The sequence below is a fragment of the Ictidomys tridecemlineatus genome, chromosome 3 (genome assembly GCF_052094955.1).
Source record: "Ictidomys tridecemlineatus isolate mIctTri1 chromosome 3, mIctTri1.hap1, whole genome shotgun sequence".
NCBI lineage: Eukaryota > Metazoa > Chordata > Mammalia > Rodentia > Sciuridae > Ictidomys > Ictidomys tridecemlineatus.
Genome location: NC_135479.1, coordinates 112404627 through 112418097, shown reverse-complemented (window position 1 = coordinate 112418097; position 13471 = coordinate 112404627). Strand labels below are relative to the sequence as shown.

Genomic DNA, 13471 nt, shown 5'->3' with positions numbered 1-13471 from the left:
GCTGGCAGATAAGGTCAATAGTTCTCCTTTTTCCTGAATTGTATACTCTCATTCTTATTTAAGGACACCTTAAATTTTGCCTAAGCAACACATAAGCATGCTATAGTAGCTCCCATCTAAAATCAAAACTGACATCAAACCTACAACAAAAATTCTTTTTTGACCTCCAAATCTTTCTTTGTGTCCTATTAGAATAAAACTCTTCTAAAAAATCATCCATTCTTGCCAGGCATGGTGGTGCATGCCTGTAATACCCACAGTTTGAGAGGTGGAGGCAGGAGGATTCAAAGTTCAAAGCCAGCCTTAGCAGCTTAGTGAGATCCTAAGCAACTCAGCAAAACCCATCTCTAAATAAAATACAGAAAAGGGCTGGGGATGTGGCTAAGAGTTTAGTGCCCTGGGTTCAATCCCTGGTGCCCACCCGCCCTGCCAAAAACAAGTTTTCCATTCTTGCTCTCATTATATCTCCCCTTATATTCTTCATTATTTTTATGAGGCATAATTTATTTTTATCATGTAGACAGACCAATGTATGCCTGTTGGCAACTTATTACAGAACATTTCCTTAACCCTCTGAAAGTGCCCACGTTCCTTTTCTAATACATTCCTAGACAATCAGTATTCTGCTTTTTAATCCCAGAGTTAGTTCCTGAATTTAGGTAAATAAAATTATATAATGTATATATATATTTCTTGGTTTCTTTAGCTCCACATGGAGATGAATGCATGCTGTTAAACCAATTAGTAGTTTGTTCAATTTATATTGCTAAGTAGTCTTTCATTGTATTTGTTCATCCATTGTCATCTTGAATAACCTTTGGGTTTTAGGGGTTTTATTTTCTTTTTCTTTTCTTTTTCTTTTATGTTTAGGGCTGCTATGGATATATCCATTGTCATCTTGAATAACCTTTGGGTTTTAGGGGTTTTATTTTCTTTTTCTTTTTTTTTCTTTTATGTTTAGGGCTGCTATGGATATTTATGTGCTAAATATAAATAGTTTTTTTATTTCTAATATAATTAGTTTTTTTATTTCTCTTTCAAATAACATAATATCTCTTAAAATTTGTGACATGAAATGAAAAAAGTACAGATAATAGTGCTTTTTGATAGTTCTCTAGCTCTTCATTAATGTCAATTTCTTGAACATTTAAAATATATGATAATAAATCATAAAATTTCCCCTCTGTGATAAGTGTCAGGTTCAGTGCTGTTAAGTACATGCCTGTTGTTGTGCTGTCGTCACCACCATCTATCCCCAGAGTTCATGTCCATCTTGCAAAACTGAAATTCCATTCCTAGTCAATAATAGCTCACCACTTTCCTATCCCCCCAGTCCAATAAATACCATTTTGCTTTCTGTTTGTATGAATTTGACTATTCTGGGTTCCTCATGTAACGGAATCAAATAGTATCTGTCATTTGTTAACTTAGCATATTGTCCTGAAGATTCAACCATTTTGCAGCATGGCTCAGAATTTCCTTTCTTTTTAAGGTTGAAAGCCATTCCCCTCTCTGTGTGTACCATATTTGATTTATTAATTCACTGATGGGTACTTGGGTTGCATCTAGCTTTTGGCAATCATGAGTAATGCCACTAAGAACATGGGTGTACAAATATCTCTTCAAAATAATGCTTTCATTTATTTTGGTTCTGTACCTAGAAGTATAATTGCTGGATTCCCATTGTCTCTGGAACTCTCTTCATTCAGTTTTGACTGTCTGCTCATATCCACCAACTGTACCTATCAAGTGCTCCAGTGACTTCCACATTCTTGTGTTCAATTCTTAGCTCTTACTTTACTAGGAATATTTGACATGGTATTATTCTCCTCATCTGTGACTTTCTTCCCATGGCTTCCCGAGACTCCAGGCTTTCTTGGTTTTATTTCATTTTATAGGTGTTTATATTCTCCATCTTTTCTGAGGTTTTGTGTCCTTCTTGACGTCTTAGTGTTGACATGCCATAGGATTCAGTTCTCAAACTTCTCCTTGATCTATTCATATTCTTTAGGTAATTTGTTCCAAAGTCTTGACTTTAAAGACCATTTCTACATTGACGATTCCCAAATTTACACATTTATTCCATACCTTGTTCCTGAATGTGTGACTCAAACTACTTTCTGAACATTTATGCTTGGATTTTTAATAGGCTCAAAATTGAACCCCTGACTTCTCTCCAACAAATATTCTTCTCCCAGTCTCCTCAAATCCACAAATATCAACTCATGTTATCTATTCTGCAGCCTTTTATAAGAGCAAAAGCTGAGTTTCAGTCTCTAGTTTTGCAAGTCTACTTAATTCATCTACATGAATTTTATTATGGTAGGGGTTTAGTTATGTTCACTGCTGGATATCAGCCACCTGGAACTACACTTGCAGTGTGATAGGAACTCAACAAATACTTGTGAAATGACCAGTTCTTTACAACTATCCCCTCATATAGACTTGCCCTTCATTTGGATGTATTTTCCTTTTGGTTAACATTGAGGATACTATAGGGATCCTTTGCAATTTATAATATTATATACTATTAGAAGCACTTTCCCCCTTCACCAATTCAATGACTATAGCTGTATTATAATGTACTTTTACACTATGTTTTGGTTTCAGAGAACTTACACATAATTATTTCTGATTTAAAGTTTTATTCTTAGGTTTATTTAATGGCGGTTTTAACTGCGTTTAAAGTTTTAGAATGCTTTACATCTAATAAAAAGCTAATAACAACCTTAAGCTGAAAGTCCTGGCTCCTGTTATAATGTTCTTACTATTACATTGTGTTTTCTCATTTGATAATGATGTTAGGCAATAATTTAAGGAGTTAGATAACTATGTAGAAATGTGTAAAAATATAAACAAATGCTAGTATTTCTCAATTGGAAACATGAGAGCTAAAGGAGACTTACTTGTTGATGTTGGGGTCTGCTGTTGATTTTAAAAAAAGATTTATGTAGGAGCTGTGAGTCAGTATCTCATGAGAATATGATACACTGTTGAGCATTTCTTTTATTTCCCTCCTCCTTTTCTTCTTCCTCCATCTCCTTCCTTTTCCCCTCCTCCCCTATTCTTTCTGTACTGGGGATTGAACCCACAGGTGTTGTGCCTTGGAATTACATCCTTTTGTATCTTGAGAGGATTTTTGCTAAGTTGCCCAGGCTGGTCTAGAACTTGTGATCCTTGCCTCCCAAGTCACTGAGATCATAGGCATGCACCATTGTGCATGGCCAGCACTTTTTTAAAAACTTAAATTTATTTTAAGATAGATTAAAGTACATCAAAACATTTAAAATATAAAACAAAAAATCATAGATATTTATGGGATATGATGTGATATTTTTACACATGTAAATATTTACAGTGTTTAAATTAGGGTAAAAATATATATATTTTTACAAGCATTTCTCATTTTTTTTAAAGCAAAAACATACCAAGTACTTTCTTTTAGCTTTTTGAAATATCCAGTACATTGTCATTAGCTGGAGTCCTCTTACTGTGCAATGTCACACCAAAACTTAGTCTACCTAACTATGTTTTAGTACTCATTGGTGAACTTCTCCACATATATACCTCTCTCCTATTCTTCCTAGTCTCTATGCTATTCTCAAACATTCTCTTCTTTGATAAGATCAAGTATTTTAGGTTCCACATATGAATGTTATAGTGTGGTACTAGTCCTTCTTTGCCTGGCTTATTCCACTTAGAATAATGATCCTTAGTTCCATCTATGATATTTCAAAGGACAGTATTTCTTTTTTTATGACTGACTAGTATTCTGTTATGTATATGTATGACATTTTTAAAATGTGTTCTTCATTTGATGGCAACTTCTCCTCATTTGATATGATGTTAGCTGTTGGCTTATTATATGTGGCTTTTATTATATGCAGGTACATTCCTTCTATACATAATTTGTTCAGAATTTTTTTTGTCACGGAGGAGGGATGTTGAATTTTATCAAATATATCTTATGCCTCTATTGAGAAGATCGTTATCCTTCTGATGTGTTGTATTATGCCTTTTATTTACATATGTTGAACCATATTTGCATCACTAAGACAAATTCCATTTGACTATGGAGAGCAAACTTTTTAAAATGTGCTGTTATAATTGTCTTGCTAGTATTTTGTTGACATTGTACATCTGTATTCATCAAGGACTGGCCTATAGTTTACTTTTTTTGTTGTGTCCTTGTCTAGTTTTGGTATCAGGGTAATGCTGCGCCCATAGAATGAGTTTGGAAGAATTTCCTTCTCCTCACTTTGTTTTTTCATTTAAAAAGAATTGGTTCTTTAAATGTTTGGTAAAACTCAGGAGTTCAGCTGCTTGGTCCTAGGCTTTTCTTTACTACTGATTGAATATCATTACTTTTTATGGGTCTCTTTATGTCTTAGATGCCTTCATGATTCAATCTTGGTAAAGTATATGCACCCATGAATTTGTCTATTTCTTTTTATCCAGTCTTTTCATGTGTGGTTTTTGACAGTAACCTCCGATGATCCTTTGTGTGGCTATTATTATTTGTAACATCTCCCTTTTCATCTCTGGTTTAATTTATTTTAGTCTTTTCTCTATTTTTCTTAGTCTAGCTGAGAATGTCTTAAAGGCTATGAAACTTGAATGCAATGGCTTAAGTATATAAGACTTGACCTGAAAATAAAGGATCTATATTTTTTAGAGAAAAGAAAAAGTAATAAGAAGGAAATCTCACACAGGATACATGGTGTGGGGCCTTGACTAGAGAGTAAATGGGTGTGGCAGTGTGTGCCCTGTCAAGAGTGGATTGGCCTGAAAACTGCTTTATATAGTAGACAGGATCTAGGACCTAAACATTCTTGAAAGAGTTCATTAAGGTTTTTTTTTTTTTTTAGTTCATTAAAATATGTTGTTATAATTGTCTTGCTAGTATTTTGTTGATGTTGTTTACATCTGTATTCATCAAGGACTGGCCTATAGTTTACTTTTTTTGTTGTGTCCTTGTCTAGTTTTGGTATCAGGGTAATGCTGCGCCCATTATTTTTTATGGATCTCTTTATGTTTTAAGATTTTAAGAAGAATTTCCTCTAATTTGAAATGAAAACAATATTCCATGCTAAAAACCCATCTACACATTCATATGAGGTTGGTATAATGAATAGTAGTGTTAAATTCTGAGGTTGTCTTATGTTATTAGCTTCTATCATCATATATAATTATGCATATCATTATGACTGAATACACACACACAAATGCATACACACATACACACAGGCAAAATCGTGTATGAGAGATAGGAGTTAAATAAGGTTTTGCATTTTGGAAGTTCAAATCTCAATCCTGTCATTAGCTATGGGCTCTTTAGCAAATGACTTCATCTCTCTAGCTCTGTATTCTCGTTTGTAAAAGCCCCCAGATAGGGATAACAGCACTTTACATAGCTACTGATGATTATGAGTTAGCATGTTCAGCGTTTAGTGTTATGTCTGAAACACAGGGAAGAGAAAATGAATTGTGTGTTTTTATTATTGGCCCATTTTCTTATGATTTGATTTATTCACAAATACTGACAATGAAAAAAAAAATCCCAAACTTCCAAATTGCTTGCTGTACAAGAAATTCCAATGGTTTTAGGCTATTTCTATACACCAAGAGTAAAGTGGACAGTTTTACAATTATATATTTGTTTGGCAAATGTGAGTCACTTAATTAAACTCAAATGGATTCTGAAGGCTTTGCCCAACAGATCTGTTGTTCATCAAATCAACAAGAGATTTGTTAAAATCACACTTGGGTATTCCATCACCGAAGAAGCATCTGTGGTGGAATGGAGTTCTTATCTATATTTTTAGTATGTTACTGCTAGATACACAAACTGCCTGAAAAGATTTTCCAGTTGGCGGTCATTTTAATCCAATTTAAATCCAAATATGCTTGTATAACAAAATATATATAAGCTTACTCTGCAATTCTAGATTTGATTTCTAGTCTACAAATATCTGTTTGGTTACTTTCATTAAAAGTCTGTTAACAAATACTTAGTTTAGAATCAATTATGTGCTGAAACTGATTTTTAATTCCTATATTATTATGTTGTAGAAACTTACAACTACTTGTGATAAATGTATTAAAATATTAACAGGTATATTAAATAAAAATTATGCAGGATACATTTAGAAACATCATAATACTATCATATATTTAAAGGAAATTATAGTTTAAACTTTATTTTGTATTTAAAAAGATAGAATTATGATAATGTTTTTTAAAAAATATTTATTTTTTTATTTGTATTTGGACACAATACCTTTATTTCACTTATTTATTTTTATGTGGTGTTGAGGATCGAACCCAGGGTCTTGCACTTGTGAGGCGAGCGCTCTACCGCTGAGCCACAACCCCAGCCCATAATCATGTTTTTTATCCTCATTTTCCTAAGAGATTGTAGTTCTTGAAGAAAGAGAAGAAAGGTAGGACTGGTCCCCATGCTAGAGACAGTGTTTATGTTTCTCCTTCATTAAGTAAAATCTCTAGTTCTGATGCACTAATAAAAAACAATGAAAATGAATAATAATAATTCAGTCTGTACAGCTAATCACATTTGAAAAAAATGCATTAAGGACTTTGATAAATACCAGACCATACAGTCATTTGAAATACAGATTTATTTGATTGCAGATTTTATCAAGTTTTTTCAGTAAGATAGTACTGAAATTAATGGTCAGTGATTGGCTAAACTGTTATTAATGAGTATCATATTTAAGAACTTGAGCTTTAAGCTGGATATTGAGGGTGAAATTCTGGCTCTACCTATGTTAGTTTACATGACTGAGGGAAAGTTCCAATCACTGTTCCTCTGTCACCTTTTCTTCATAATGGAGATTCATTAGAGTTGTTGTGAGAATTAATTGTTTTTGAACATCTGAAGCTCCTAGAACAGTAAGTGCCCATTAAAAGTTATGGATAATTATTGTTATTTAACTGTAGCTTCCCCTTTCAACCCTTGAAAGTTTCATTTTAGTTATATAGAATTTTTTCTACCTTTAACCTTTTGTTTGGAGAGGGGTTGTCCTAATAATTTTATATTAAATAAACCTGGCTATATTATTACATATAAGCATGTCATCATAAGGGGACTTAGAAATCTCCTGTTGGGATTATCATAGGGTTTAGCTTACTTTTCTTTGTCATATGCATCTCCTAGTACTTTGTTACTCAATGTGTGGGCTCCCAGCAGCAGCAGGAGCATCTGGAACTTGCTAGAACACAGAATCTCAGGTCTTACTCTAAACCTATGGAACCAGAGCCTGTACTGTCACAAAATCCCAGGTGTTTTTTTGTGCACATTACAGTTGGAGATGTATAATTGCACCCTTCAGTCTGCTATTGACCAGGGAAAGATACTGACTTGCTAGCCTAATCCAGATGCTTTAATACTTACTGTTCCTTGAGAGAGAAGTAGGGTGGAGGGTACTGGACATTCTTAGGGCTCAAAGAAGCACTAGCTCCTTCACATAGACTTCCTGAACCCCTCTCCCAAGCTTTCATGCTATCTTTTGTGCTATTAGTTTATGAGGGACCTTAGCCATGTGCACTTCTGTTTATCATGTTGTTACTTATGTCCAAGCAGCACTACAACTGCACCATAGTAATTGCATTTATGGAAAAAAAAAATCTGTTTGCTTTTCTCATTACTTTCAGTCTTGTTTGGGGCCACCATAGCTACAGGTATATTACATTGTTGGATGTATCTATACATACTACACATTACATTTTAAATATCAAAAAATTTTTAACATTATGGTGCTGTTTCATTCATGTTCTTTTCCCCTTATTATTCTTTGCTTTGGGGAATCTTCTAAGAACATTTTCAAATATTTATTTTGAGAATCACTACTACCTTTCATGGAGAATATGGGGATTTTTGAGGGGAATAGTATACAGATTGTTTGAAACTAATTATGCCATGCTTATATAAACACAGAAGAAAAAGTCAAAAAATGAAAAAGATTTGATGTGGCGATATTTTTTAATCATGTCAAGAAGTTTTATCTTAGACTACTAGCTCTTTTGTGATTTATTCAGAAAAAAGCCTACACGCACATACACCTTAACATATAGACTTAAAACCTAAATTAAAACTATTAAAATTAATTTTGGCATGAAAATTATTAGCATTTACAGCTAGTTTTCTTTAAATGGTTAAATATTAAGATTTATCTTTTTGGTGGGGGAGCGGGCTTCTCAATTCAGATGACATGTAAGTATGTAATTTGAGGAATAGTGTGAGAACAGTGATTTCTTTATTCAAGCATTTTCTCAAATCCTACTATAATAAGATTGTATGGGTTTTTAATACATGTATATATTTTAAGGTATGCCTTGAATGTGGTGAAGATTATTGTTCAGGATGCTTTGCTAAAATCCACCAGAAGGGGGCACTGAAGCTCCACAGAACAACACTTTTGCAGGTATGACTTTTTCTAATGCTTTACTTGCAATGTATTTATAAAATGTTTCAATGTAAAGACATTTAAAACATGTTTAAATTAGAACTCAGAATGATTTACCTTAATTTCTAAAATTGTATTATGTACAGGCAATCTTGACATATATCTTAAAATTATTTTACTGAACACTAATCTAGATTCTATTTTGCTATTTAAACTGTGTTTTAATATAGTTCCTGAAACACTTAGCTTGATTGGAATCTTTAGATTATGCATTCAGTCCATGAACTTGACATTTTAAATTAGACAATATTTTTACCTATTGTAGTTTTAAATGAACACATAGTTTATTTTAAGTACTAATTGTAGCTAGTTTATGAGTAGAAATCTCTTACGTTTTCTTTTCATATTTATTTAAAAATTTTTATTTGTTCTCGCTTATAATTATTTAGATAAATTCAGCTCTCAGGTTTCTACATTTCCTTCAACATATTGGAAATTTTAATTTATATAAACATTTATATGTAAATAAATTTTTATTAATATGTTAGTATATTTATTAATATTATATTCATGTTTATTTATATGAATATATGAAAGCTAAATGAATGTATATGTGTATAATCATTGTCCCTTATTTTTAATCTTTACTGTTTAAAATGCCTCAACAGAAGCCCTGTCAAATGGCTTTAAAATTCAAATTACTTAAACAATAAATATGGTCAGATACATACATGACATCATACTAGTTGTATATAATAATGCATGAATTTGTTATCGATTTAATTCAATTTACAGTAACTTATTTAATGCATATTAATAAATGCCCTCTAGAAAATAAGATATGTGCTAGGCAGTTACATTATATGGTTAACATTGATAGCATTTTGTTCCGAAGGACCTGAACATAAAAATGAGAACCAAAGACCTCATGTAATGGTTTAAGAATTTTAACATCTTGTAGACAAAGGGAAGGAGGTGATCAGATCTATATTTTAAAACATTACTGTTAAGGTTTCAATTTTTACATGTTACGTCAATATAAATATTGGTAACTCTCAAAATGCTGTGACCCAAGTTATGATTATCACAAATTATCAAGTAGACCTAACTTACATTTATCAAAGTCAGTTATTTTTGAATAACCAGTGTTTAGAATTCTCAAACAAAAGTAATCGAGGGAGAACAAAAACTAACCTGATTCTTCTCTCCCTCAGTATATTATAATTATATCATATTATTCTCTATAAAAGTGAGTCATTAAGATTCAAAGTGGAGGATTAGAGGCAACATGTCTTCACAAGTTAAAATCAAAGCAATAGAAGTATAACTGCTTGAAAGGGTGGATGTCCATGGGAGAGTGCTGGAATGTAATAGTCAAGAGACAGAGACTTGGAGACAACCAGAGTTTTTGGATAGTGGAAGCGTGGGAGAAACCAAGCATCCAGCTGGAGGGAAGGCACCCGTCATCTGTGGGGGTGGGGTGTGTAAGTGAGGTTCTCCCTCTAGCACAGAATTTGCCATCCTACAGAAGAATAAACAGAGTTTGCATGGTGAGCTGGCTCTGGAGAGAGTTTCAGTACTTCCTGATATATTCTCACAATGCTATAACTGGCAGTCATCTGGAGAAGGGTCTTATTGTGTGAGTTATAGCCCTGAGGTTCAAGAGTTCCCTGAATTTTCCTATCTCCCGCCATCTGCCCCCTCCCCAGCAACTTGTGGCAATATGTGGCTCAGCAGGTGGCCACTCTAAGAGTCAGTTTGCCCTGGAGGAGGGACTGTAACTTAGACCAACTGAGAATCCTATGTGATGAAAAATGAGGGGGAATGGAAGGCACTTTCTTTTAAAATCAGCAGTTTGGGCATCCTGCTGTCAAGAGCCTGGGGGTGTGAACAGTCTTGTGTGATTTTTCTGAGGGAACCAAGTCTGGTAGCACCAGTCATGCAAAGTGAATCTTGCAGGTCCCACCTTTCCTTCTCCCAGTGCAGTTCTTTTGCCATTTCCTTGGCTGTTGGGGTTGGTGAGAGATTTGCTGCAGAGCCAGTGCTGGCCTCACTTTCAGAGAAAGCAGCCCACAAAGTTCTGGAGAGAATCCTAGGGGGATTCCTCATTCCAAGACAGTTGACAAAAGCTGCAGCACTGATGTTAAACTTGCCCTTGAAGACTGCAGCTCTAAAACCCCCAGAGTTTTTGCTAGGTGAGTTCAGCCTTCCACTGGACCACTGACATACTGTGATATTGGCATTTTTCCCACCCCAGGAGTGTGCAGCTCAAAAAGTTCCAGAAGGAATCTTTATTGGGGGAGTTTCACCCTCTAAGTTAGCTCATTCCAGGAAGCAGAGCAGCTGAGAGGAATTGCAACTGGTTCAGCTACAAATCACTTCTGCTAGTCAACAGGCAAGAAAGAAAAGGGGGATGAATAACTCCCAAATTTCGCTCTGTCTATGGAATGAATGGAATGAATGCACAGCCCAAGAAGACTGAGAGAGAAGCTTTGATCTGCATAGGTGCTGAGGGTCCTTTCAAGTACCTGGATGGAGAGGAAGTTTTTGTTTTCTATTAATATTTTTATTCTTGTTGTTGAAGTTGTTGTTGTTAGTTTGCTTGTTGTGTCTCTTTTTCTATCTCTATAGCTTTTTAAAAAATTTTTTACTCCTTCATTATTTTTCTTCCCCTTTTATTCTTTATTCCTATTTCAGTTTCTCATCTGTTTTCCATTTCTCTCTTTTTTTTTCTTGGAAAATTTTAATTATTATTTTTTCTTTTTTCCTTTTAACAAATTGTTTCTATTATCATTTTAAATTTATTTTATTCTACATCACATTTTCCCTTGTCTTTTCTATTTGTTTTTCTGTTGCTTTTTATTTATTTTCTTCTTTGTGGTGCTGGGAATTGAGTCTGGGACTTTGGACCCATTGTAGTTCAGTCTGCCACTGAACTACAATCCTGGCTCAACTGAGAGGAAGTGCACTTTGTTGCAGGCACAACCTAGTCCTGCTCAAAACTTGGTGATACTTCAACTCAAAGAAAAGATGTGTGTGTGTTGGGGAGGGGGACATTCCCAGCCAATGACCTATCCCCAACCAGGCATAACAAGTGGAATCTTATGGCTTGCTCCTGGACACTCATCCCCATAGCAATAACAGAAATGTAACACAAAAACTGTCTGGACACTGAACTTATGAAGATCCTCAGCATTGGTAACTGTTTCACCCTATTAGATTGCACATTTTTTAAAAGACTAGAGATAAGTGCCACAGAGGGGAGCTGTGACCCTGGACTCTGCATCTCCCCATGAAACACCAGGGCACTAGTGTCTGTACAGAGAATAAAAGATCCAGGACCTTCATCATGACTGGAAAAGCCAGTACCAGAACTGTTTCAAGTAACTCAATCAGTATCGAATGTATCTGAGAAACCCCTATCACCTGCTAGGTGCTTCCACTCCCATCGACCAGAGTATCAAAAACAAGTTCACCCCCACTTATTCCACTGCCTATACCACACCTGCCTGAATTAGCAGAAGGACTCTCTCTTGTGAGACTGACAGAAAAAGGAGGCTCCTCATACCCTGACATTGTATATATTATGCCAAAAGATTCTAAATACAGCCTCAGAAACCATATGGAGACTGTATTATGAAGTCCAATTGGAATAAAACTCAAAACTACACCACAGAAAACTGATTCCCAAAGACACTTTATCAAGAGAACATTGCTTACCAAGAGGATCCTCGCATAAAGGTGGAAGAGATAGCCATACCAACAGATACACAAATTTCAACATAAGATCTAAAAAATATGAAAAAAACAGCATTAAAATGACATGTCCTAAAGTTAAATAACACCATAGTAACAGATTTCAGAGGTACTAAAGTGGATGAAATGCTGGATAAAGAATTCAAATAATGATTTTGGAAAAGCTCAATGAAATCCAAGAGAAGAAAAACCAACAGCTGAATGAACTAAGAAAGACAGTGTAGAATGTGAATGAGCATTTCAATAGAAATTTTGAAAAAAGAAATTGGAAGTCTTGGAAATGAAAAACTCAAGTCAGATTTAAAAAACAAACAAACTCAGTTGAAAGCCCCAACAATGGACTAAATCAATCAAAGGAATAGTGGAGCTTGAAAACTACTGGACACTAAATTTGCATTCAGATAGCAATAAAGAATAAAAACAAGAATAAAGAGAGCACTCAAGATATCTGAGCACCACTAAAGCCAAAGATCTGCTCTATTAGCATACTGGAGGGAGAAGAGCCACAGGCTGAGGAAGAGATAACCTGCAGTGAAATAATAGTAGAATACTTCCCAAATTTTAAGAAAGATCTGGGCATCAAGAACTCTGAAAGAGATGACCAGAAAATAACCTGCCCATGACATATTATAGCTAAATTGCTAAAAGTATAGGACAAAGAAAAAATATTAAAAGGTACAAGAGGACCAAATCACATTTAAAAGCAAGACCATTAGATTAAAAACAGATTTCTTAGAAGAAACCCTAAAGGCAGGAAGGACATAGAAAATGTATTTCATGTCTTAAAAGAAAATAGTTGCAAACCAAGAGTAATATATCCAGCAATATTACCCTTCAGAAATAAGGACCTTCCAAGGTAAGCATAAATTAAGGGAATTCATGACCACTAACTCAGTATTTCAGAAGATACCATAGTGAACTCTACACACTGATAAGGGGGGAAAAATAATGTACATAATCATGACAGCATGAGAACGAATAAATCTCACTAAAACAATGGACATGCAAATGGAATATAGGAGAGAAGCAAACATTACTAATATAGTCAGTCATCAAATATAAAAGATGAATAAGAGAGAAACATATATAGAATATTCAAAATAATCAGAAAAAAAATTGGTCAAGTGCTCAGAAGTCCACACCTTTCCATAATACTCCTGAATGTAAATCATCTTAATTTACCAATTAAAAGAGGTTGATTGGATAAAACAGCCACAATGGGTTTAAAAAAACAAGAACCAACAATATGCTGTGTCTTAGTTACTTTTTTCATCATTGTGATTAAAATA

The 13471-nt window shown here is 34.3% G+C and overlaps 1 protein-coding gene across 2 annotated transcripts in view; it reads left to right on the top strand.

The window, feature by feature from the left end:
* The window catches only part of Zbbx (zinc finger B-box domain containing), a 131573-nt gene that overhangs the window by 25218 nt on the left and 92884 nt on the right, over positions 1–13471 (top strand). For both annotated transcript variants that reach the window (XM_040270036.2, XM_005332523.3), the window contains exon 7: positions 8349–8444. In XM_040270036.2, the coding sequence (XP_040125970.2) occupies positions 8349–8444 (96 nt within the window). The remainder of the gene's footprint in view (positions 1–8348; positions 8445–13471) is intronic.